Here is a 24,251-nt window from a genome sequence, read left to right as displayed (position 1 = left end):
AGCTGCAGAGCTGCCTCCCCACTTCCCCAGGGCTGAATTCTTAATAGGTAAGGGAACCTTAACTGGGCACAGGCCAGTGTGCACCGCAGGGGAACCCGAAAGCATGTTTGTGTGTGTGTGTGTATATATATATATGCAGTTTGAGGAAAGCCAGTCCAAAGCTTTTATCTGATTTTCAAAAGGCTCCGGGACCCTAATTAGGTTGGAAAACATGACGGCTTTAAGGCCAGATCCTCACTAAGTAGGAAGAGGAAGAGGGCCAAGGGGACACCGCTGGGGAAATGTGTCTTTTGATAAGGAACTCTGGAAGACCAGCGTCCTTTTCAGAATCAAAGGAATACACCCTTGAGGGAGGGTTCTAGGCCGGGCATGAACGGAAACATCTGGGGGCAGAATCGGCCTGCGGTTTCTCCAGTCACATGGACCCCACCCCCCCGTCAGGACCCATGTAGTAGGTGCCCCGAAGGAAAATTAATTCATTTTCCAGAGCACCTTGTCCTCACTGGGCGCTCCCCCTGGGGTTAGGGTTGGGGGCACCACCTGGGGAAGCCTGCCTTCCTGCCGGGAGATGAAGGGGCAGGGGTCTAATCAGACCCAGAAGTAGATCTATGGGGAGGAAGGTGGGGTGGGTGGGAGTTCTTGGTGACAAATTGAGGCCAGACAGGTGTTGACCTGTGCTCTGGGCCACCCACCCCGAGGCTGGGTATGGACAACGTGGCCCCCACCACCCTGGAGCGAGCCTAGAGCCCAATAGTCAGGCCTTTGGAGTGGCCCTGCAGCCCCACAGCAACACCATGTGGCGGCGAGAAGAAACTGCAGCAGAGTCTGCACAGGACCCTAGCTTCCATCCTCACGTTGTGCGGACATACCGGGACCCCCTGAGCTTCCTGCGGTGGACCATGAGCAATCTAAGGGTGGGGGAGCCTCAAGAGGGAGACACTGAGCCTTTACGTAATGAGGCAGGGAGGGGTTCAAGCAATTAATTGAGAAAAAATGTGACAGGACTGGCACCTGGTCCCTTTGCGGCCGTGAGCACCAGCTCTGCCTGTCCCCTCTGCAGAAGGGCAGAAGGGACCGTGCTGGGGGAGGCGGAGGCACTGTGGCTCTGGGAAGGCTGAAAAGGGAGGGCTGTAAAGGAGAAGAGCTTCCAGTCCTTTCCATCAGGAGAAAACCCCGTCAGCTGTGGAGGAGCACTGCATGGGAGTCAGAAAGCCGAGTCTGGGCCGGACCTTGCACCTGACCAGCCTGGGGCTCCAGGTCCCCCACATCTGGACTTATCTCCTGTGTCCTGAGCTCCCAGGACCCCAGAGGCAGGCATGGAGGGGCCACGCTGGCAGGTAAAGTTGGTAAGCTTGCAGGGGTGTGTGTGGCAGGGGTGAGGGAAGGAAGGTGGGAAGGAGAAAAAGGAAAAGAAGGGAGAGGAGTAGGGGAGAAGGAACACAATTTATTTCCAAGCACAGCCTTACAGGGCAGGTCTACTTATTTTCCCCATTTTACAGTCAAGAAAACTGAGGCTCAGCAACAGTGAGCCACTTGGATCCTGGGGCTGACTGGCACCCAGCTAAAAGACATTTCCCCAAGTCCCTGGCAGTTAGATGTTGCCATGTGACTGAGTTCTAGCGGAAGGAATGTGGGCAGAGTGGGGTCCTTCCCAGGCCAGCCCCTTATGAACCTCTGCCATGTGGTCCTCAGGGTCCTTTCCCCTCTGCCAGTCAGCCTGGAAACTGCGTGACGCCACAGTTGTGAGGTGTGGGGTGCTGGAGTCACCGTGTGGAGGAGAGCTGCATGCTCATCAGGAACACCTGTTTCCTGTTTTGGAGGTTTTTTTGGTTTGTTTTTTGTTTTGTTTTGTTTTGTGTTTTTGAGACAGAGTCTCACTCTGTCGCCCAGGCTGGAGTGCAGTGGCACGATCTCCACTCACTGCACTCTCAGCCTCCCAGGTTCAAGTGATTCTCTTGCCTCAGCCTCCTGAGTAGTTGGGATTACAGGTGTGCACCACCACACCTAGCTAATTTTTGTATTTTTAGAAGAGATGGGATTTCACCATGTTGGCCAGGCTAGTCTCGAACTCATGACCTCAGGAGATCCACTCACTTAGGCCTCCCAAAGTGCTGGGATTACAGGCGTGAGCCACCGCACCCGGCCTGTTTTGGACTTTCTGTGGACAAATTTGCATGAAGGCTTTGAGATATGGGGCATTGTCTGTTACAGCAGCCAGCACTACCAAGCCAGGAAGTGGAGGAGCGGGGTTCAAGCCTGTCTACCTCAACCTCCCCAATTCCCATAGCGTAGGGTGTTGAGTGAGGCTTCGAGGGAGCAGCATGTTCCCCAGATATGTGTGTGAGTGTGCACACATGTGCATATGTACAGCAGAATTATGGAGAGAAGAATCTGCACTGCCTTCCCACAGTCTCTGACCCATGGTCATCTTTGCCTTGCCTGACTTTGAAAGGCTGGTGGGTTTTAGTGTTAAATCACCTGTTCTTGTTCAGGCTTCATCAGGCAGCTCTCCTGTCCTGCATGGACGAGGAAAGAGGGGCAGCTGCACAGCTTTCCTCAGTTCCTGTTATTATTACCCTTTACCGAATCAAGGGAAAAGGCCTGTGATCTGCAGGGCGGTTTATGGTGACTAAATGAGCCCATGTGTTAATATAAAAATTCCCAGTGCATGGTCGACTTCTAATCAATGTGAGTCAACTAGGAAAATTCTTAAAACTGCAGTTGTCCTCGGGTAAGAGAACCCCCTGCTCCAGGAGGCCAGGGGCTCCCAGGGAGCCAGTTTCTGAGCAGGGCCTGACAGAGGAAGGAAGAATTGTGGAAGGCCAGGCCATTAGGGAGCCTGCCACTGCCAGGAGGGGATCCAGACATGGGGACTGGAACAAGGCCCCTAGTTGCTAAGGGGGCAGAAACATGGAAGGAAGGAAGAGAGCTCCTAACTGAAGGGCCTGGGGAAGACAGAAGCAGGCCCAGGCTGGCTCCCTTACTGCCTTCCCCAGTGCACTGCCTCCCGCCCCCTTGCTTGAGACCCCGAGAATTGAGTCCACCCCACATTCCCAAGCAAGGCTTCCAATTCTTTGCAGTGATCTCCCCCCATCATTGTACCCATACTTGTCCTCAGAGAAGGTTCCTTGGCCTCCTGCCTCTAAGCCGAGGCCCCACCCAGAGGGCCACCCCCCAGCCTCTCCGCCAGGCCCCATGGGCTGAGTGGTTACCATTTCTGCTGGTGAGCATCTGGAGGAATCTCGGGCACTCCACCTCCACCATCCGGCCGGGCACAGAAGAGGGCCAGCAGCTTATGTTGTCCCACATCCCCTCACAACCTGCCAAGAAAAGCAGCATCAGACAAGGATGGGGGATGGACCGAGGGCTGCCCTACCATGCTGTCCACATCGCCGACACCCTCGCCGGCCTGGAATTCCCACTAGACTACTTCCAAAGTTCCCAGTAGGTGCTGACTCCTCGGGACCAGGAACCAATAGTGTCTAATGCACCTTTTCCTCTTCGGGCCCTTGGACTCTGCCATCTACGTGGTAGTGCTTAGTGTTGAAGATAGAAGAAAGTGAGAAAGGGAAGGGAAGAAGGAAAGAAGGAAGGCACCCTCTCCTATAAGCTTTGCAAATGAAGGTCTGGATTTCTCTGGAGCAGATGGCACATCTGTTGGCCAATCAGTTTGCATTAAACGACTAAGCAGCAGTGGGCGTCCCTCCTAGTTGCATGGTACGACTACCTGGGGAGCTTTAGAAATAGACAGAGCCGGTGTGGCACACAGGGATCCTGCACAGATTGGTTCGGGTGGGCCCAGGCATCATGTCCTTTAAAAGCCTTCTAGGTAATTCTAACGTTTGACTGCAGGGTTGAGAACTCTTGTCCCACGGTTCTCAAATTTCAGCTTGCATTAGCATCACCCAGAGGGATTATTAAAACACAGATTGCTCAGTAGGTCTGGGGTGGGGGCTGAGTATCTGCATTTCTAACAAGTTCCCAAGTGATGCTGATGCCGTTTGTCCTGGGACCACACTCAGAGCCACTGCCCTGGCCTATGGACACAGCTCCACAAGGGTCACCACTTATTTGCGGCAAGAATATTATTGAGGATGTTGCTTTCTACATCACCTGAGTTCCCTTGATGAGGCCCCTCCTGGAAGGAGAATCTGGTCTCAATGCAGTGAGGAGCTGAACTTATTGTGAACAGCTAGTATACATAGACACTGCATTTGAAGCTGGTTTCTTCTTTGATTTGGCTGCTAGGAAGCTCAGAACTAGATGTTTGGCCCACTTGCGAAAACTGAAAGACTTTAATAAAATTAAGACTGAAAGACTTGAATAAAAAAAAAATCACTAGGTGTTTTCAGTGCAAAACTAGGCATTGTCTAAGTACAGCTTTCTGTATTATCTGATTCAACGGGGTGCCAGGCCTTTTGTTGTCTTCGAGCTTTTCTGCAACTCTGTAACTTCTAGATGATTGGCAGCAATGCAAATGATTCTCGTCCATAGGCACAATCATTATTGTCCAGTTGAAATACGATTAATTTCACTTCTCTCCCTGTGTATTCAGCCAGCTTTGCATCTATTTGTAAATTCATATTACCATTCTGTCTTATAGGTACGGTACTGCATTAGTCTGTTTTCATGCTGCTAATAAAGGCATACCTGAGACTGGGTAATTATAAAGGAAAGAGGTTTAATGGACTCACAGTTCCACATAGCTGAGAGGCCTCACAATCAAAGCGGAAGACGAAGAAAGAGCGAAGGGACTTCTTACATGGCAGTGGGCAGGAGGACACATGCAGGGAAACTCCCCTTTATGAAACCACCAGATCTCATGAGACGTATTCACTATCACAAGAACAGCATGGGAAAAACCTGCCCCCAAGATTTTATCACCTTCCGCCAGGTGCCTCCCATGACACACGGGAATTCTGGGAGCTACAATTCAAGATGAGATTTGAGTGGGGACACAGCCAAACCATATCAGGTACTTTGAATTCTATGAACCAGTGATAAGATCTTACTGACTCCGTCACAAATTCAACAAGCTGTTCGGCAGGTATTCTTTTGACATTTGTGTGTGAGCTGTGACTGTACTGTCTTTTAAGACATCATTTCACGTAACCACCCACCAATTCTCCCAAAGTTGATCCGAGGGCAGCCACGCAGGGAAACTGCTTCCTGCGACAGATTTCTGGAACTCGTGCCCTCTGAGAGGTCAAAACTTGGGCCAGGCTTGGAAGGGGCTGGAAATGAGCTGAGGGACACCCATGAGGCGAGCCGCAGTCAGTGGTCCTCCAGTTTGGGGAAGGTGGCACAGGGCAGAGCCCAAAAAGAAAGAGCCAGGACTCGAGTCGGCTGACCCGGGCTCCAGGCCCGCCCCACCTTGCCAGCTGCCCTGCTCACTTGCTTGTCTCTTCCGGGAGGACCAGCCCCTCCCTCCTGAGGCTATCCAGAGGAAGAGCTCAAAGCCCACCTCAAAAGCCTGCCTGAAGCAGGCACTGGGACTGGCAACCCCTTTCCCACTGGCCTCCCCAGGACTGTTCCTTTCTCATCTGGACTCAGGAGGTTGGACTAGGCTGGGTCTCCTGAATGGTGGCAATCCTTAGCTCTGGGGACTGGGCGATGCATGCGGTGTGCAGACGTCACGGGAGTACCCAAATGGCAAATGCTCAGCTCTTTAAGGAGCAAGAATCTATTTTCAGGCATGAATCTGACCAGACCCAGAGCATCCATAGTGTCCTTGACCCCGTCATCCCCTCTAAGTGAAATATCCCTGGCGACCTGTCCCATTGCAGAAGCGTGAGCCTCCAGTCTACAGCAGAATGAGCTGGGTGCCTGTCAGAGATATGCAGAGCTCTAGGCCCCAGATCCTCCTTGTGAGGCCAGACCCAGGAATCTGCACTTTAAGAATTCCCCAAAGACGCTGCTGCAGCGGTTCCAGGACTTGCTTTGAGAATTTCCACTCTGAGCCTCCCTGCTCCTCACCGCTGAGCGTTCCTCATTTCTAGGCTCAGCGCTACCGCTGGTTCCCAGGAGTAATTCACAGGAAGTAAGACAGGCGGTCACAGACCCACCAGTGGGGGTCACTGCCAGCTGTGTCTTCACCTTGGTGCCTGGGTACAGATGCCTCCCCCACCACCAGGCAGAGAGCCCAGGAGAGCAGGCTTCTGGGGCTATGATGGGCCAGGCATAGCACAGGTGCTCAGCAAACAGCAGATGAATGAATGAAGGGACGCCAGCTGGAACCACTGCCTCCCGCACCAGTCCCCGCCAGGCACCCCTCGTAAACGGGCTTTCACCTTGACACCCAGTTGACTTCTACATTCTGCATTCAGGGCCTGCCAGCTCTGGTGTGGTGCCGATGGGGAAGAGCCCTGTGCGTCCCACACTTGAGCTCATGTAATCCCATGGCAGTGCCCCCCAGTTCCCGAGGTGCCTGGCTCTACCCCCACTTCATAAACGCGGCAATCAAGCAGAGCCAGAAGTGGCTTCCCAGGCCACACAGCCAGGGAATGGAGGGGATGAGAGCTGTCTTCACCCAGCCCTCCACTCACCTGACCTGTCTCCAGATGACACTGGCCCCAGCTGCCTAGTGCCCTCCTTGTTCAAGCCAGGCTCTGGGAACTGGAGAGAGGTGGGGGGGTGGGGAAGGGTAGGGTGGGCAGGGCCAGGGCCTGGGTCAGGGAGGATGCTGGCCTAGAGCGGGGAAGCCACAGCAGGTGTGGCCTGTTTCTCCCTGAAGAGAGGCCCAGCCCCCTAGTGGGAGAGGAGAAGTGGGAGGGCCCAGAAAGGAACCCAGTCCTGAAATCAGGATGCCTGTGGGGGCTTTGGAGGTGGGGCAGTCCCAGGAACCACAAGGGCGGCCATGAGCAAGGGCGTGGTAGAATTGGAGAGGGACACAGAAGGCCATGTGTGGGCGGGGCTTTCATAGGACAGTGGAAGCATCTATGAGGCCAAGGAGCAGGGGTCTGTGTCCTTGGAGGCATATGGGAGATGAGGAACCCCTTGGATATTCCAGAAGCTTCACCTGCAAGAGGAGGAGCGGGAGCTTCTCTCTGCTGCGCACTCCCCAGGGAGGGCTGCGCCACTATCCCGAGGCTGCCTGTTCCCATTCCAGCTGTGGACGCTGCTGGCTGGGCCTGAGCAGGGTCTCGGGAACTCGGCAGGCCCGCCGGGTAACCCTGGGCCTACCCAGATGCCTGTGGGGTGGGGACTCGGTCCTGAGGACCCTTTACGGACAGCCCACTGTTTGTCTCCATGCTGACCTAACCTGGCACCTGGAGTTTCGGGAGGCGGAGGCTGACCCGGGGCCCTCTTTCCCTATGCGGCCCTCTCAGGGTGGCAGCAGGACGCCTCGTTTCAAGTTGCAGCTCCCCTGCTGGCTTGGGTCAGCCTCTCTTGCGTTGGAAGCAGCTGGGGCATTTCCAGAGCATGGAAAAAGGCAGGAACCTTTACCTCACTTGGGGCAAAACAGATTCAGCGCTGGCTGGACTGGCCAGGTCAGCCAGGGCACCAGCCGCAGGCTGGCTGTCTGGCTGGTTGGCCAGACAGATGTGAACGGTGCCAGCACGTCTGAGAGGCTTCCTAACTTGGGTCATGTCAGGCAGGGCCCCCAGGGACGCCTGGGGACAGGCCATGCCAGGCCTGTGCTGGATGCACATCACACGTCCCGGAGCTGAGGCTGACCGCAGCCCAAGGGTCAGTAGGGTCACTGCCCCACAGCAGAGATGAGGGAGCTGAGGCTCCAAGAGGGGGAAGTGAAAAGTGTGGGTGACAGAGCTGGTGATAATGGAGCTGGGATCTCACTCAGCCTTCCCATCTCGCCAGCCTGGGACAGGCTGCCTCCTCCAGGCTGGCCTCAGTGGCAAAAGACCTGACTGCCAGCTCCACACAGCGTTGCTCGTTTCCTGAGAACCAGTGACACTGCCTTGCTCTCTTCCAGCCCTGGCTCCACCATCCGGGCACAGAAGGCACAGAACAGACCCGGGGTTTCCCAGCGTGAGGTGAGCTCACCACTCACTGGCGGCCTGTGCTTTTGGCTGGTATATAGTTGAACATTTTTTCATAGTTGCACTTTTTAAAAGAAAATTTAATGTGTATTAGAAACATTATAAAACTAGCATATCACAGCTGTGATTTTATAGCTACTGTTGTTTAGGATGAGGCTAAGTTTTTTAAAAGTCCATTGATTGAAAGGAAAACATGCGAAGGAAACCATAGTACAGGAGGCATGTGGCTATAGCCGGGCTGGAGGGAATGTGGCTTGGGGGAACCGGGCAGTCCCTGTGGCCTCCTCGGTGCTTGTGGAGACTGCCTTGCACTGTCTCCAGGCTTTGAATGCAGCATCTCGGACCCCACTCTTGGACTCCCCCGTCCCCCAAGCCAAGCATGAATGGGAGGCAGGGGAGAGCGCTCCTGGCTTAGCTTCGGATAGCTGTCCTGGCTCTGGCCTTCCCAGGCAGCCATGGCAGGGAAGGGATGCAACCCAGGACTGGGGTCTCCCTGGGCAGTTTTAGTTCCAGAGCAGCACAGTTCACTGCCTGGCTCGGGGGTGAGCGGCATTCATTGAGGTAGCGGATGGGGGAGCTTTGTCAATAGTGCCACACTTACTGAGCCACGAGGGAGGGGTCACTGCCCCAGGAGAGCCAGGGCTAGAAGAAATATACATTAGCTGTGTGGGCAGGCACATCCAAAGCATGTGAAGAGCAGACCTCCCCACCCCTTGTTGTCTCTGATGGCCACCTCCGCCACCAACTGTCTGGCTGGAGGGGGTGGGATGGAAGGCTGGGAAGTTTCAGTGGGGAACCAAGAGAAGACAATGCCAGCCCACAAACACTGCCTGGGGAGGAGGGGCTGCCTGCCCCAGTGCCCGTGGCCCAGGAGGACGGCATGGGATACCAGGTTGAGGGAGGTGGTGTGGTGGAGATAGAATGGGCTTTGGACCCAAGCCTACCTTGGGTATGACACTTAACCTCCGTGAGCCTCAGTTTCCTCATCTATAAAATGGGCACAGTAATATTTCCCAGGATTTTTGAGAGAATTAAATGATACGTGGGTGCAGTGGAATACTTTGTTCTCTCTCTCTCTTTTTTTTTTTTTTCTTTTTTTTTTTTTTTTTTTTTTGTTTTTGTTTTTTGTTTTTGGTTTTTTTTTTTTTTTTTTTTTTTGCCTTTCCTCTCTCCTTCCTCTTCAGATTGAAGTCACAGAGAAAGGCAGGAAAACTTCCTGGCTTGGGTTTCCAAAGGCCTCTGGGGGATGAAGAGGTATTCTGGAATAGTCAAAGCACTTGGGAAAAACAGAAAAAGAGCAAGAATTCCCACAGGCTGGGCAGAGATGGAGGGGAAGTGATGAGTTGGGACATGGAAGGTTCCAGAAGGGGTGCAAATACCCTGCTGCCCAGCCAGCCCTGAGGAGGTGGGATGGCCCAGAGGAGAAATGGCTGTGGGGGCCGGTCTAGACGGGCAGACCACACACAGCCTTGCCGAGCCCATGTCTCCTGGCAAAGCACAGGAGGGGCCAGTGGCCCAGGATAGATGGCTCTGCCAGTCCCCACCTGTGACTGACAGCATCGTCAGCCGCAGGCGAGATCCCCCTGAACACGGTGGTGCTACGTGAATCTCTAGCCCCCCGGGAAAACTGCAGGGGAAGATCCAGAAATGTCTGCCATCCCAGGAGAATGCAATCAGAATTAAAGTCAGAAAATGGAGAAAGTTCTAGTTTCGCCCAAAGGGGTTTATAGGTAAAGATTCGTGGTCTTTATATTTGTGGAGCCCCTGGTCTGAAGCAGACCCAGCAATGTCAGCTTCCTCTGGCCTGCCCACAGGGATAGAGAGGTGGCCCCAAAGGCAGGTCTGGGTGGGTGGGGGGAGGGCTGAGAGAGCGGAAAGGGCCATCTGAAAAGGCAGGACAGTGCCTGGGAGTTTGCCCTGTGTCTACCGGGCGTGGAGCCTCCATCCTACAGTCCTCTATTTATAAATAAGCTCAGATGGCCTGATAAAAATCTGGGACTATTTCTGGAGCAATGTGTCAGGCTGCAGTGGCATGGGGCCAGGCTGGGCCATGCTGAACTGGGTCACTCACACCCCTCCATGTCCCTGGTGCTCACTTCGTCGGCTGATGGGGTCACCAGGGAAGCCACAGCTGCTCTTTGTCTTGCCCTTGTGTCTGTCCTCTCCTACCTTCTGGTTCTGCTGGTGTTTGCTCTTTCCTCTGCCTACGGACTGCCACATCCATCTCTCAGGCACCTCCACCCCTGCTCACCCCCGCTCATCCCTTTCTCCTCCCCAGAACCCACAGTGACTTAGGACGAGCTCCTGCACAGCGGCCTGTTTCCCAGTTGCATCGTGTCTCCCTTTGCCTCTCTTGGCTCAGCCCTGGCCCCATCCCCAGGCCATCCAAGGGGCAGCCTGGTGAGTTTTCCTCAACTTTGCTAATGGCTTGACCTACAGTCTTAAGTCGAGAAGGTGTCGCTGTCATTTGTGATGGCTGGACACACAGGAGCTGTGGTCAGGATGGGGCTAGAGGAGCTGAAATCCCAGGGCAGCAAAGGTATTTAAAAGCACATCACAAGAGAAACAGCTAAAGAGTCTTGGAACCAGGAATCATAAGCTGTTTGATGGGATGAACTCTTTTGAGAGTGATGAGGTGCCCATCACTGAAAGTATTCAAGCAGAGAGTCATGGAATTAGGAGACTGGGAAGAGCATCAGACACTGAATGAAGTCTGCACTAGATGAGATGAAGAATCCTTCCAGCCTTGAGACCGAGCAGCCACTTCTCTGGAGCAGGCTGGCCCATCTATGTCCAGAAGGCCAGTCCCAGGCCAGCTTCTGAGCACGGGGAGCTAAGTCCTTCCCCTTCCAGAGACTGCACAAAGTGTGTGCCACCTTCACGGAACCCTCCTCATCCACCGAAGAACTCTTCCTCACCTGATCTAAAGCTCTTCATTTCACACCACCTTTCAAGCAAATTAAGGATTAATTGCCAGCAGCAATCTCGTCTTTTTGGTTTGTTTTCTCTAATGGAAAACCCTTATCTCGGGAGGGTAAGGTTATCAGTCATTCACAGCTCAGTTGTGCTGTGTTTGATTAGACTGGATGGCAAAGCTGAGTCCTGTGTCAGCTCTGTGTGATCCTGGGCTGCTTGGAGACTGTTTTCTCATCTATGAAATGGGAGTAATTCTAGTGCTTATTGCACAGCTGTTTTAAGAACTAAAAATTTAAATTGTCTAGAATGTTATACGAACATAAGCTAACATATTTTGGAAAAATGAGCCAAGATCAGTGGTGCCAAGGGAAGAATGGGCAGAGGTGAGCTGTGGGCAGCCGTGGAGGATGGTCCAGGGTGTGGCTGCCAGAGGGCATCGGGGGCCAGGAGACTCCAGAAAGGAGCTAGGAGCTAGGAATGTTAGAGAAAACTGCACTAACAGCCAGCACGCATGAAGAACTGATTCATGCTACACCGTGGATGAATCTCAAGAACATTATTCTCGGCAAATGCAGACAGACACAAAAAGTCACATAGCAAATGCTTCCGTTGATATGAAATGTCCAGCATTGGCAAATCCACAGGGACAGAAAACAGATTAGTAATAGCCAGCAGCTGGGGAGAGGGATGGAGGGGAATGATGATTTAATGGGTACAGGGATTTTATTTTGGGGTGATGAGGAGATTTTGGAATGAGATAGAGCTGGTGGCCGCATACAGCATTATGAATGTGCTAACTGCCATTGAATTATTGACTTTAAAATGGTGAATTTCATGCTATGTGAATTTCACCTCAATAAAAAAGGTACAAAATAAAAAACCTGTTTTCCTGCACCCATGCTCTGGGGAGTGGGCAACCAGCAGGCAGAGACAAGAAGAAAAAGGGGATGGCATGACCCCACTGGAAGGCAAGGACACTAAGGCTCCGAGAGGACCAGCGTCTTGCTCAAGGTCACAGAGCACCTGTGTGACAGAGCAGGACACATGCCCAGGTCTGTCTGACTATCAAACCCACACCTTTCATGTCACCACATTGTCCTTCTGGAACATTCTTTCCCTGGGGAGAGCCATGGCCCTTCCACCAGCCAGCTCTGAGGGGGTATTGACTTCTGTAAACAAAGTAATAAATAGCCCTGTGGGGCAGGCCATGCAGTTATTAGGGTGACCGTGAAATGTTCCCACAAAATGCCAGTAAGACCTTGGCCACCTAACCCGGAATAGCTGAAGAGTTAATTTTTTATTTGTGATAAGTGTGGCGGGCTCGGTGACAGCTCCTTGAGTGGTGTTTCCTGTAACTCGTCTGGCGTTCAAATATTAACCTCTACCCCAGGGAGCTTAACCATTAACCCTGCACCCTCAACGGAGAGCCCCAGCAGTCCCTTCCTCCACACGGGTGCCAGGATAGAGCCTCAGTGCTGAGAGAGGCCCCCTGGGCACCAGATCTAGGCCTTGGCCATTTTTCCTCTTAGTCTTTTAGGGGATTTTCCCTCAGACATCACACCCGCTCCACAGTCCCAGATGGAGCCCTTGGCCCCGGCTTCTGACCCCCTCAGTGCGGCAGACCTGAAGACTTTTCCAGCAGGCAGAGTCCTTGGACATCTTTAGGGCTTTAAAACCATGTTTTCAAAGTAACAGATCCCCTTTCCTAAATGCACACTGCAGAAGGTCAATATGCAAAACAGATCCCAGTGACAGCTGTTTGTGATGCAAGGGTCAGCTGAGCCACCCTTTCACCCACCTGCATGCTGGCCCTCCTTGGTTCTGCCACCAGGGTCTGGCCAGACACCGCAGCTCTTGTAAAGCCAGGGGAGCCCTTTTCTCAGGGAGAGTAAGGTCCGGAAGAGAGGGGTGTGGTCAGGGCTTGCCCAGGTGCCCCCAGTGAGTGTGAGGCAGAAGTCAAGCAGGAATCCCCAGTGAGCTTTCTCGGCCCTGGATGCACAGTCAGGACCTGGCAGAAAGGGCTGTTGCACTGCATGGGGAGCCTTAGGGAAGAAAGATGACCGATTCTGCTCAGATCAGTCAACCCAGAATTGAGACATGGACGTGGGTGCAACTTCCTGGAGTAATATGAATGTGCACTTGGCATTGGTAAGGTGACTGGGCAAGAGGTTCGCAGAAGAGGCAGCACCCACAGGCAGGGCTGAGCGCCTAACTGGACCCCAGCCATTCATGGCAGAGGTCAGCCTGGCTGCACCAAAGGGCTGGGCCAGAGGCTGTGAGAGGAGCTTCTGCCTTCTTCAGGTAGTAATTCACTTATTCCCCACAACAGCGTCATGAAGTTGATCCGATTATTTTCCCCACTTTAAAATGGGCACATTGAGGAGTGGGGAGAATCCTCTACCCAAGAGCCCCAGAAAGGAAGAGTGGCACCGACTCCGGCTGACTCTGTCTGCTTCCTGCCTGGCATTCAGCCCTGCTCATCTCACCAGATCCAGCCGTGAGTCCCACCACGGTGGGGAGAGTCTCTTCCTCGAACTGTGACAGCCCAACAGGAATTCCGGGTGCCCAGAGGGGAGCAGGAACCCCAGCCAGCATGGTCACTAGTCAGGGCCTGAGTGAGGCAGGCAGAGCCAGCTCACCACTCCGTAGCGGAGGGCCAGAGAAAACAGGGACTCCCCTCTCTCCCCCAAAGCCAGACCCTGGAGAGCATCCCTCCACCGGTGACCAGGACCACATTGCTCGCCTCAGCTGATCTGTGACAAGTTGGGCAGCTGGGGGCATTTGTGTCCTCTGCAGGGGCCTCGCCTGCCTCCAAGGCTCCATCTCATCTCCCACTCTCTCCTTGGGGCTGGCGGTCTTTTGCTTCCTCTTTTCTCCCTGCTCTCTGTCATGTATCTGCCCTCATTCACTCAGTAAGTCAGTCAACAAACACACACTGAATACTCAGTCTGGCAAGCCCTGTGTCAAAAACACTGGGGAAGAAGGAAGGTGACACTGTTGCTGCCTCAGGCTGGGGCAGGGACAGTCCAGGAAACACACGTTTACAGTGCAGTGCAGAGGCGCGAGGAGAAAGAAACAGTCTCCTGCAGGTGTCGGGGTGACTCACTTGGCCAGAGGAGCTATGGACACTCAGACATCATTCCTAGAGGAGTCTGAAAAGACGGGTGGTTTCAGAGGGAAGAAGATGGAGAATGGTGTTGTAGCAGAGGGGTCTGCATGTGCAACAGCTGGAGGCAGGAAAGAAATGGACAGGCAGGAAATTGCAAGCAGTTTGGTTGAGAGTTGAGCTGATTGGCAGCGTTTGGGGTGGAGATGTGGACAGGGGCCACGTCAGGAGCTGGGCCTCATCCTGGAACCACTGGAGAACAGTGGGACATTTTAAACACATCTCGTGTTAAAATAACCATCCCTTACTTCTCAGTGTAAATGAAAGTTCACCATCAGCCCCCCGAGAGGGTCTGCATTCTAGGCCCTATCTCATAGGGCTGCTGTCATCGGAATTTCAGGCATTGTCCTTGGGGAGAGTAGGTGGGCGGGCACCCGCGATTTGGCTGCACCTCAGGCTGGCCTTGTTGGTGCCTTGCTTCTTCCTGTCCCAGACACAGTTGCTGGGGGTAGCAGGAAATCAGAAGGCTCTCTTTGGTGCCCCCATGAATGCCGTAAGACCATGGTCTGGCTCCCCAAGTGCAGTCAGAGCCAGAGGGAAAGTGCAGTCAGATAGAGGGAAAGCAAAGGCTCACACTATGGGAGAGATGTCTGTTCTGTCCCTGTCCCTCGCACAGTGGCCGAGTGCATGGGCTAAAGCACGTTTGCAGCATCCATGCTGCTGCCTCTGCTGATCACACACCCTCATGTTCCTCTGCTTCCAGCTGCTCCTGACAAATGGGGGCTGGGAGAGCTCCAGATTGGCTCCTGGGTCCTCTTCCCTTCCTGCTCCTGTACTCTCCTGGTGCAACCGCTGCCTCACCTGCGCCTATGTGGAGGTTTATCCGCAGCCCTCATCCCCACTCTGTAGTCTCACCTCTACATGTCTAAAACTACATTTGTGATTTTTAATCTCTTCTCCAAAATACTGATCTTCCTTTACTTCTTCCTCCAATTGCTCAAGTCAGACCCCTGGGGGCCATCCTGGATTCTCTGTCTCTCACCTCATTCCCAATCCAGCTCATCACCATGTGTGGTCAGTGTCTCCCACCCACACAGCTCTGCTATGGGTGTACGCCTCTCCAGCCCTCGCAGCGGAACCTGCTTCTAACTCCTTAGCCTTAACCTTTTCTGGGCGTACCCAATCTCACTTTCACCCACTGGCCCAGTATCCCTTTGTCTGGGGGCTTTCTCTAGCTACTGGAGGCAATTCTCTCCCTAAGCACAGCAGGCTGGCAGTGCAAGGGAATGAAAACTGCGTGTCCTGAAGCAGCCCCACCTCTGACTGATGGGACACTGGTGGATGCATCCTCCAGCTCCTGTGCGACTTGGAGGCGTGTGTTCCACAAGTGCCCACAGTGATGACGCAACATTTACCAGCTTTCTTCCCTTCTCTGTCTTGGTTCCCAGTCCTACTGATCTGGCCTGGAATCACCCGCTTCTGGGGAATCCAAACAATGACATCCTATCCAGTCCCAGTGATCATATCTCTTGCCTAGACCAGCGGGCTCCCAGCGGGTCTCTCTGAACTACTCATGTCCTTTTCCAGTTCACCTCCCACACTGTGGCAGAGGTGATCTTTCATAATGCAGACAGTCACACCCTTGGCCTCCTAAGACTCTCCTGGGCTTTTGGCCGCTCTTAGGATAGGATGAAAATCTCCCAAGGGCCGATGAGCCCCTGTGTGCTCATCCTGCAGCGGGATCCTTCATGTCCGTGCTCAGTAACCACCAGTCAGGCTCAGGCCTTGGCTCAAACATCATTTCCTCAAGAAAGCCCTCATGGAGGCCCAGGCCAGGTCAAGCCTCCTGATTAGACACTCAGGCAGACCCACATACTGCCCTTTTTTTTTTTTTTTTTTTTTTGAGACGGAGTCTTGCTCTGTCTCCCAGGCTGGAGTGCAGTGGCCGGATCTCAGCTCACTGCAAGCTCCGCCTCCCGGGTTTTACGCCATTCTCCTGCCTCAGCCTCCCGAGTAGCTGGGACTACAAGCGCCCGCCACCTCGCCCAGCTAGCTTTTTGTATTTTTTAGTAGAGACGGGGTTTCACCGTTATCTCATCATTTTATATGAGTTTCTTTCTTTCTTTCTTTCTTTTCTTTCTTTCTCTCTTTCTTTCCTTCTTTCTTTCTTTCTTTCTTTCTCTCTCTCTCTCTCTCTCTCTCTCTCTCTTTCTTTCTTTCTTTCTTTCTTTCTTTCTTTCTTTCTTTCTTTCTCTCTCTCTCTCTCTCTCTCTCTCTCTCTTTCTTTCTTTCTTTCTTTCTTTCTTTCTTTCTTTCTTCAGGCAGACCCACATACTGCTCTTATCTCATCACTTCATATGAGTTTCTTTCCTTCCTTCCTTCCTTCCTTCCTTCCTTCCTTCCTTCCTTCCTTCTTTCTTTCTTTCTTTCTTTTGACAGAGTTTCACTCTTGTTGCCCAGGCTGGAGTGTAATGGCGTGATCTTGGCTCACTGCAACCTCAGCCTCCTGGGTTCAAGTGATCCTCCTGCCTCCGTCTCCCGAGTAACTGGGATTACAGGCGCCCACCACCACACACGGCTAATGTTGTATTTTTAGTAGAGACGGGGTTTCACCTTGTTGGCCAGGCTGGTCTCGAACTCCTGACCTCAGGTGGTCCACCTACCTCAGCCTCCCAAAGTGCTGGGATTACAGGCATGAGCCACCGCGCCTGGCCATGAATTTCTAATCACTTGATCCATGTCTCCCTCCCCAGGCTGAGTCGTGGTGACAATGGCAAAGCCTGCCCACTGCCATCCTTCTCTTCTTTCTTATGAGGAGGACTTGGTTTTGCTCCAGGTGGTCACATGCACAGCTATAAACTCAACCTGCAGTATCCATTGCAGCTGGGGTGGCCATGCAGTCCTATTCCGGCTGATGCAGTATATGCAGAAGTCACTGGGAGAGTGTCAAGAAACTCTGGCTTACAGTGTATCTCATCCCTCCTGCTAGTGACTTTCTTCTTCTTCCTGCCAGAAATGCAGGTCTTCTCCTCTCCTCCCTGGAGGTACAGCAGCCATTATACGACCATGAGAACAGACACCACACATTCAGGCAAAAGAGAGGAATCCGGAATATGGCGACATCTTGGAACTTTGCTCCAGCTCTTTTTGTAATATGCAACAAACAAATTGCTATCTGGTGAAGCCAGTGTATCAAGCTCCTGCCACGCACCGCAAAACACATTCCTAAGTGATGAGAGCACAGCCGACAACGCTCCTTTCTCACCACTCACCTGACACCACTCAGTGCTAAGTAAGCATTCTTTGAATGAATGCTTTTCATTTCACACCAACTCCATAAAATAGATGTGAAAACTGAGGCCTTGTTCAAGATCAGTCTGTCTAATTTAAAAGCCTGGGCTCTGTTTTTCTTTCCCTCTCTCTTTTTAAATTGAAGAAAAATCATATAACATAACATTAACCATTAACGATTTAAAGTGTACGATTTAGTGGATTTAGTACCTTCACAATAAAATATTGTGGAAACATCACCTCTATCTAGTTCTAACACATTTTTACCAATTCCAAAAGGAAACCTGTACCCCTCAAGCAATCACTTCCCATCGTCCCTTCCTTCAGCCCTGGTAAGCACTAATCTGTCTCTATAGGTTTGGCTCATCTGCACATTTTATATTAGTGAAATCATACAGTGTGTTCCTTTATTTTTTTAAATATTTATTTATTTATTTTGAGACAGAGTCTCACTCTGTCACCCAGGCTGCAGTGCAATGACATGATCTCTGCAACGTCCACCTCCCGTGCTCAAGCGATTCTCCTGCCTCGGCCTCCTGAGTAGCTGCAATTACAGGTGCCCGCCACCATGCTGGCTAATTTTTGTATTTTTAGTAGAGATGAGGTTTCACTTGTTGGCCAGGCTGGTCCTGAACTCCTGACCTCAAATGATCTGCCCACCTCGGCTTCCCAAAGTGCTGGGATTACAGACATGAGCCACCACGCCCAGCCACAGTGTGTGTCCTTTTGTATCTGGCTTGTTTCACTTAGCATTATGTTTCAAGGTTTGTCCATGCTGTAGAACGGATCACCACTTCATTCTTTTTAAAAGCTAAATAATACCCACTGGATGGATACACCACATTTTGTTTATCCATTCATCAGTTCATGGGCATTTGGGCTGTTTCCACCTCTTCATCCTTGTGAAGGGGGCTGTTACGAACATCCGCGTACAGATGTTCGTTTGAACCCTGCAGTGGGTTCTTAATGCTACACCCCTCCTTATCCTTAGATGACAGACAGCAAAGACAAGACGTTTAGGAAGGGAATAAAAATAAAGTTAACATTTAAATATAAAATTAACTCTTAAAGTGTTGATTAACAATTAACATTTAAATTAGCAATATTTACAAGGCATCTGTATTTAACACACTTTATCTCATTTATCATTATAATCCTGAAGAAGTTATCACCTCCATTCTTTTTTTTTTTTTTTTGAGACAGAGTTTTGCTCTTGTTGCCCAGGCTGGAGTGTAATGGCACCATCTCGACTCACTACAACCTCTGCATCCCGGGTTCAATCAATTCTCCTGCCTCAGCCTCCCTAGTAGCTGGAATTACAGGCATGCGCCACCAAGCCTGGCTAATTTTGTATTTTTAGTAGAGGTGGGGTTTCACCATATTGGTCAAGTTGGTCTTGAACTCCTGACCTCAGGTGATCCACTCACCTCGGCCTCTCAAAATGCTGGGATTACAGGCGTGAGCCACCACGCCTGGCCACCTCCATTCTATAAATCAGAAAATAGAGACTCCGAGGGCTAAATAATTTGCCTGTGTTCACACAGCCAGTGAGTGTCACCCAGTAGGCAGCCCACACTACTGTGGACCCAGGCTGCCTTTCCTACTACCTCACTCATGGAGCTGGCAGGGAGGTGGGAGAATGAATGAGAGGAAAACTGCCTTGCAAAGAAATTCCCACCAAGCTCTTAAGTTGGCCAAGTCAGCACGCAGAAGCTGATGGTAGGAAAACACAGGCTATGTTCACTTGCCCAGGAAAAGAAGAGTGGTAAGGATCTGGCTTTGGGGTCCATGTGATCTGCTCACCAGAACCACTCCAGCCCTGGCCCCCCCCAGCTGATTGTCTGAGTAAATAAAGCTAGATCAGCCTCCCACATCCAATCCTGGCCCAGGACAAGCTCCTCCTGCCCAGCGGGACTGGACATGCTCCACCCCCAAGAGAGGACATGGGCTGTGGCAAGCCTCATACCTGGCACTGGCTGCTCCGTGCCCAGGTCTCCTGTCTGCTCTCTGGAGAGTTCCTGCAGGCACTGGTCTTGCTCTTCCCACAGCACTTGCAGCACGTCACATAGTCGGGGAAGGGCTCCAGTCTGCAAGTCCAAAACCAGGGATGCTCATCATTGCCACTAATTCAGTCTTGCCACACAAGGACTTTTCATGGGGGAGAATGGGGCAAGACAATGGGGATTCAACAGGGATTTGAGTAAAGCAAAGCCCTTGCCTTGCAAGGATCTCCTGGTCCACAGGAAAGGTGGAGGCAGCCACTCCTGGGGAGAATTCAGAACACAGCTGGGAAAGCTGGGATGTGTAAATCATCTGTGGCTTGTCCACTGCAAATTTTGCTCTTAAGTTTATCGAGGCTCCTGAGCCCAACAAGCTGTTTGCTTTCTCAGCACCTTACTCTTTGTCTGTGGGACTTACTTTATGCTACTCCAACTGTGTGAGTCTTTTCTTTTTTGAAAGCTTAGTGTTTTTTGTTTTATTTGGTCTTGTTTTCTGTTTTTCTAGAGACAGGGTCTTTGTCACTCAGGCTGGAGTGTCGTGGTGTGATCATAGCTCACTGCAGCCTAGATCTCCTGAGCTCAAGCAATCCTCCCACCTCAGTGCCCCCAGTAGCTAGAACTATAGGCCAGGTATGGGCCACCATGCCTGGATACAGATTTACACACACACACAAATGCACACACACACATATGTACACACACACACACACACACACATAATAGAGAAGGGGGTCTCACTATGTTGCCCAGACTGGTATCAAACTCCTGGGATTATAGGCATGAGCCACTGTGTCCAGCCTGAAAACCTACTTATGATTCAGACAAGTTCTTTGAAACGTACACTTAACCATCTTCTCGTCCCACAGAAGAGAGCATACATCCCACCGAGAACAGCGACTGCAGGGAGGAGTTGGATAGGAGGATGGAGGAGGGACTGGCACTCAGCTGTGACTTCCTCACTCTTTCCAGTGGCACACAGCTCACACACTACTGCTCTTGTCCTCTTCCTTGTGGGGTCTCACCTGGTTCTTGCTGAAGCCCATAGTCTCTGGAAATTCCAACATAATGGAGCAGGGAGGGAAGTCCTTGGAGACAAAGCCACCCTCCAAATTGGCCCAAGTAAACAAAAGCTCTGGGCCAGAGAAGGGCAGCTAAGGTAGCACTATGGTCAAAAGGCTCAGAGGCAAACAGAAGTCATTCACTACTCTTTCCAGAGTAGGCTTCCTATTATGGCTCCATTATTTGGTGCCTGAGACTTGGTAAGTACAATGAATGAATATATGAATGCACAACTGAACAGATGAATACACTGCACTCCTACTTTCCTTACAAAGTACAGATGTGGCATTTTAATATTAGAGTCCTTTTACAGACATTAACTTAATCAGGTCTCAAAATCATATAATAAAAAAAGAAAAGGAAGGAAACTGAGACCCATGCTGTTAGGGGATATGACTAGGGTCATCCACCCAGCCTTCCAAGAGGTTGAGGGCCAGGTCTTATACCCACTTGTCAATCCTCCACTAGCGATTTGCAGATGGAAATTCCAACATAATGGAGCAGGGAGAGAGGTTCCTGGAGACAAAGCCACACTCCAAATTGGCCCAAGTAAACAAAAGCTCTGGACCAGAGAAGGACAGCTAAGGTAGCACTATGGTCAAATGGCTCAGAGGCAAGCGGAAGTCATCCTCTGTTTAGTTCCTATTCTGGATCTTTCACGTTACCACCCTTCACTAGTGCTGTCGGAAAGGATCTACCAACTGTCAGCAACTGCTCCTTTCCCCAACTCCCTGACACCAACTGACCAGGGTTTATGTTCCCCATGAAAAACACACATCACCTCCCCTGGCCCAGAGCTTGTGATCAGTCATGGCCGGCTGCTGCAGAAACACCTGGGCCCAGCCAGCTCTAGGATCATAGAACGTTCATTCTTTCCCCACCTCTCAGCCCTAAGTTTCCATTTTACTCCCAACACAATACAGCAAATGTGTTAATCACGTTGTTTGCCATTTAGACTCTTGACCAAAACAAGTAGTTTCCCTAATAATATAGCAATTGTCAAGAGAGCTGGCATTGGCACACAGCTCACGCACTCCTGCTCTTGTCTTCTTCCTTGTAGGGTCTCACCTGGTGCTTGCTGAAGCCCATAGTCTCTGACACCCTCTGGCTTCTCAGTGGAGGAAGTAGAAGAGCTTGGATGGAAAAATCCACCTAGAGATGGCCAGGCACTGCCTGTTAGTTCACTAGTCGGCACACGTTCTGTTCAGAGCCACTTAGAAATTAACATGACTCTCAACAGGAGAGAAAGTGCTGGAGGTAGTGAGACCAGGTATAATCTTTTAAGGAATCGTAAGTGTCACAGTAAGTAAGTATAAAGAAATTAACATGACTCTCAACAGGAGAGAAAGTGCTGGAGGTAGTGAGACCAGGTATAATCTTTTAAGGAATCGTATAAAAGAAGCAGTGACCCAGAAGACAGAACAATAGAAATTACACAACCTGAACAACAGAGATAAAATAAACTGAAAATAAAAATTAAGAAAACTTGAGGAACCTGATGGGGACTATAACAAAATATCTAGCATTCATTTCTTAGGAGTTTCAGGAGAGGAGAAAGAGGGTGGAGTTGAAAAAAGTACTCCAAAAAATAATGGCTGAAAACTTCCCAAATTTGGCAAGAGACATACACTTGTAGACTGAAGAACACAAACCAGTCTTGAAGAAGATAAAACCTTAAAAGTCCACACCAAGACACGTTATTTTTGAAAACTAAAGAAAAAATCTAGAAAGCAGCCAGAGAAAAACTACACTTTATCTAGAGGGGGAAAACAGTTAAGATGACAACTGATTTTCCATCAGAAGTTAGAGGAAGATGGCACAATATTTTAAAATATTTTTAAAGTGCTGAAAGAAAAGTATTGTCAACCATGAATCCTATACCCAGTAAAAATACCCTTCAGGAATGAAGGCGAAATCAAGACATTCTCAAATAAGAAAAAGTAAAAGAATTTGTTGCCAGTAGATTCACCCTAAAAGAATGGCTAAAAGAACTTCTCTAAATATGAAGAAAAAGTTAAAGAAGGAAAATTGGAACATGAGCAAGGAAGAACACAGTAAGCAAAAATGTGGGTAAATGTGATAGGTTTTCCTTCTCTTCAGTTTTCTAAATTATGTTAATTACTGAAGCAAAAATTACAACACTGTCTGATTTTGTTCTAAATGTATATCAACTACATATTTAAGACAAGTATATTACAAATGCGGGATGATAAAGAGACAAAAATAGAGGTAAGATTCTATAGTATCCTTGAACTGCGAGTATGAGAACACCAGTAGACTATTATAAGTTATGTATATATAATGGAATATCTACGAGCAACTTAAAAAACTGCTTGAAGAGATACACTCAAAAGCACTGTAGATGAATCAAAATAGAATTTTAAAAGTTGTTCAACTAACCCACAAGAAGGCACAGAAGAGTAAACTAAGAAATAAAAAACTTAGAGAACAAATATAAAACAAAAAATAAAAAGGCAGACTGAAGCCCTCACATATCAATAGTGACGTTAAATGTAAATGGTCTAAACACACCAATTTAAAAAGAGAAAGATTGGCATATTGGATTTTAAAACATGATTATACACTGTCTATAAGAAACTCACTTTAAATATAATCTAGGCAGGTTGAAAGGATGGAAAAATATATATTATGTAAATATTAATCAAAGAAAGCAGGAGTGACTATATTAATGTAAAATAGGGCGTAGAGCAAAAACAATAACCAGAAACAGAAAGACACATTACATAATGATAAAAAAAAAAAGCAAGCTATCAAAAATACATAGCACTCCTAAATGTGTATGCACCAAAAAATTATGTTGTAAAATATGTGAAACAAAAACTGATAGAACTGAAAGGAGAAATAGGCAAATCTACAAGTTTAGTTGGATTCTACACACCCTTCTCTTAACAATGGATAGAATAACTGAACAGAAAATATGTACATATGATAATCGTACACATTCATATAATTTGTAAAGATCAAATCAATGTAATTGGCATAGCCATCCCCTTAAATATTTGTCTTTTCTTTATGCTAGAAACATTGAAATTATTGTCTTCTAGCTATTTTGAAACATACAGTAGATTATTTTAAACTGTAGTCACCCTACTGATCTATCAAACACTGAGTCATATTTCTTCTATCAAAACTATATTTGTACCCATTAGTCAAAATATGTATATTATATGTGCCAATTAAAAAAATTAAATTTATAATAAAAGGTTGAAAAAGAAAAGAAATAAGCCAGGCCACAAAAAGACAAATATTTGCATGTTCTCACTGGCATGTAGGAGCCTAAAAAGTGGATTTCATGGAGGTAGAAAATAGAATGGTGTTTACCACCTGCTGGGAAGGGTTGCAGGGAGGAAGGGATGAAGAGATGTTGGTTAATGGGTACAAAAATACAGTTAGGTAAAAGGAATAAGTTCCTCTGATAGTATAGTAGGAAGATGATAGTTAGCAATAATTTATTATACATTTCAAAATAGCTAGAAGAATTGTAATTTTCCAACACAAAGATAAATGTTTGAGGAGATGGATATCCCAATTACCCTGACATGATCATAGCATATTGTATACATGCATCAAAATATCACAATTACCTCCAAAATATGTAAAACTATAATACACCAATCAAAAATACAAAGAAGAAGAAGAAAAACCTATTTGTAGATAACACGACTGTCTACATAGACAATCCCAAGGAATCTGCCAAAAAATCCCTAGAACTAGTAAGTATGTTCGGTAAGGTCTCAGGATGAACAGTAAACACAGACAAATGAATTGTATTTCTATATACTTGCAGTAAGCACATGCACAGTGAATTAAAAAAAAAAAAAAAAAAAACAGTGGCCAGGCATAGTGGCTCATGCCTAT

General features: G+C 49.6%; 1 protein-coding gene and 1 long non-coding RNA gene across 2 annotated transcripts in view; one reads left to right on the top strand and one right to left on the bottom strand.

The window, feature by feature from the left end:
* Nucleotides 1-24,251, bottom strand: part of SCTR (secretin receptor) — an 81,275-nt gene that overhangs the window by 35,002 nt on the left and 22,022 nt on the right. Inside the window, exons 2-3 of the mRNA XM_011983434.1 lie at nucleotides 19,280-19,400; nucleotides 3,213-3,320 (exon numbers count right to left, since the gene is read on the bottom strand). Coding sequence (XP_011838824.1) covers nucleotides 3,213-3,320; nucleotides 19,280-19,400 — 229 coding nt within the window. The remainder of the gene's footprint in view (nucleotides 1-3,212; nucleotides 3,321-19,279; nucleotides 19,401-24,251) is intronic.
* Nucleotides 831-11,796, top strand: LOC105542074. The gene is made up of 2 exons (XR_001006417.1): nucleotides 831-1,346; nucleotides 10,279-11,796. It is a non-coding gene; the product is annotated as an uncharacterized LOC105542074 (long non-coding RNA).

The sequence above is a fragment of the Mandrillus leucophaeus genome, unplaced genomic scaffold, assembly GCF_000951045.1.
Source record: "Mandrillus leucophaeus isolate KB7577 unplaced genomic scaffold, Mleu.le_1.0 Scaffold25, whole genome shotgun sequence".
NCBI classification, from domain to species: Eukaryota; Metazoa; Chordata; class Mammalia; order Primates; family Cercopithecidae; genus Mandrillus; species Mandrillus leucophaeus.
The sequence above is the reverse complement of the archived record's forward strand: the minus strand, read 5'-3'. Positions and strand labels throughout refer to the sequence as shown.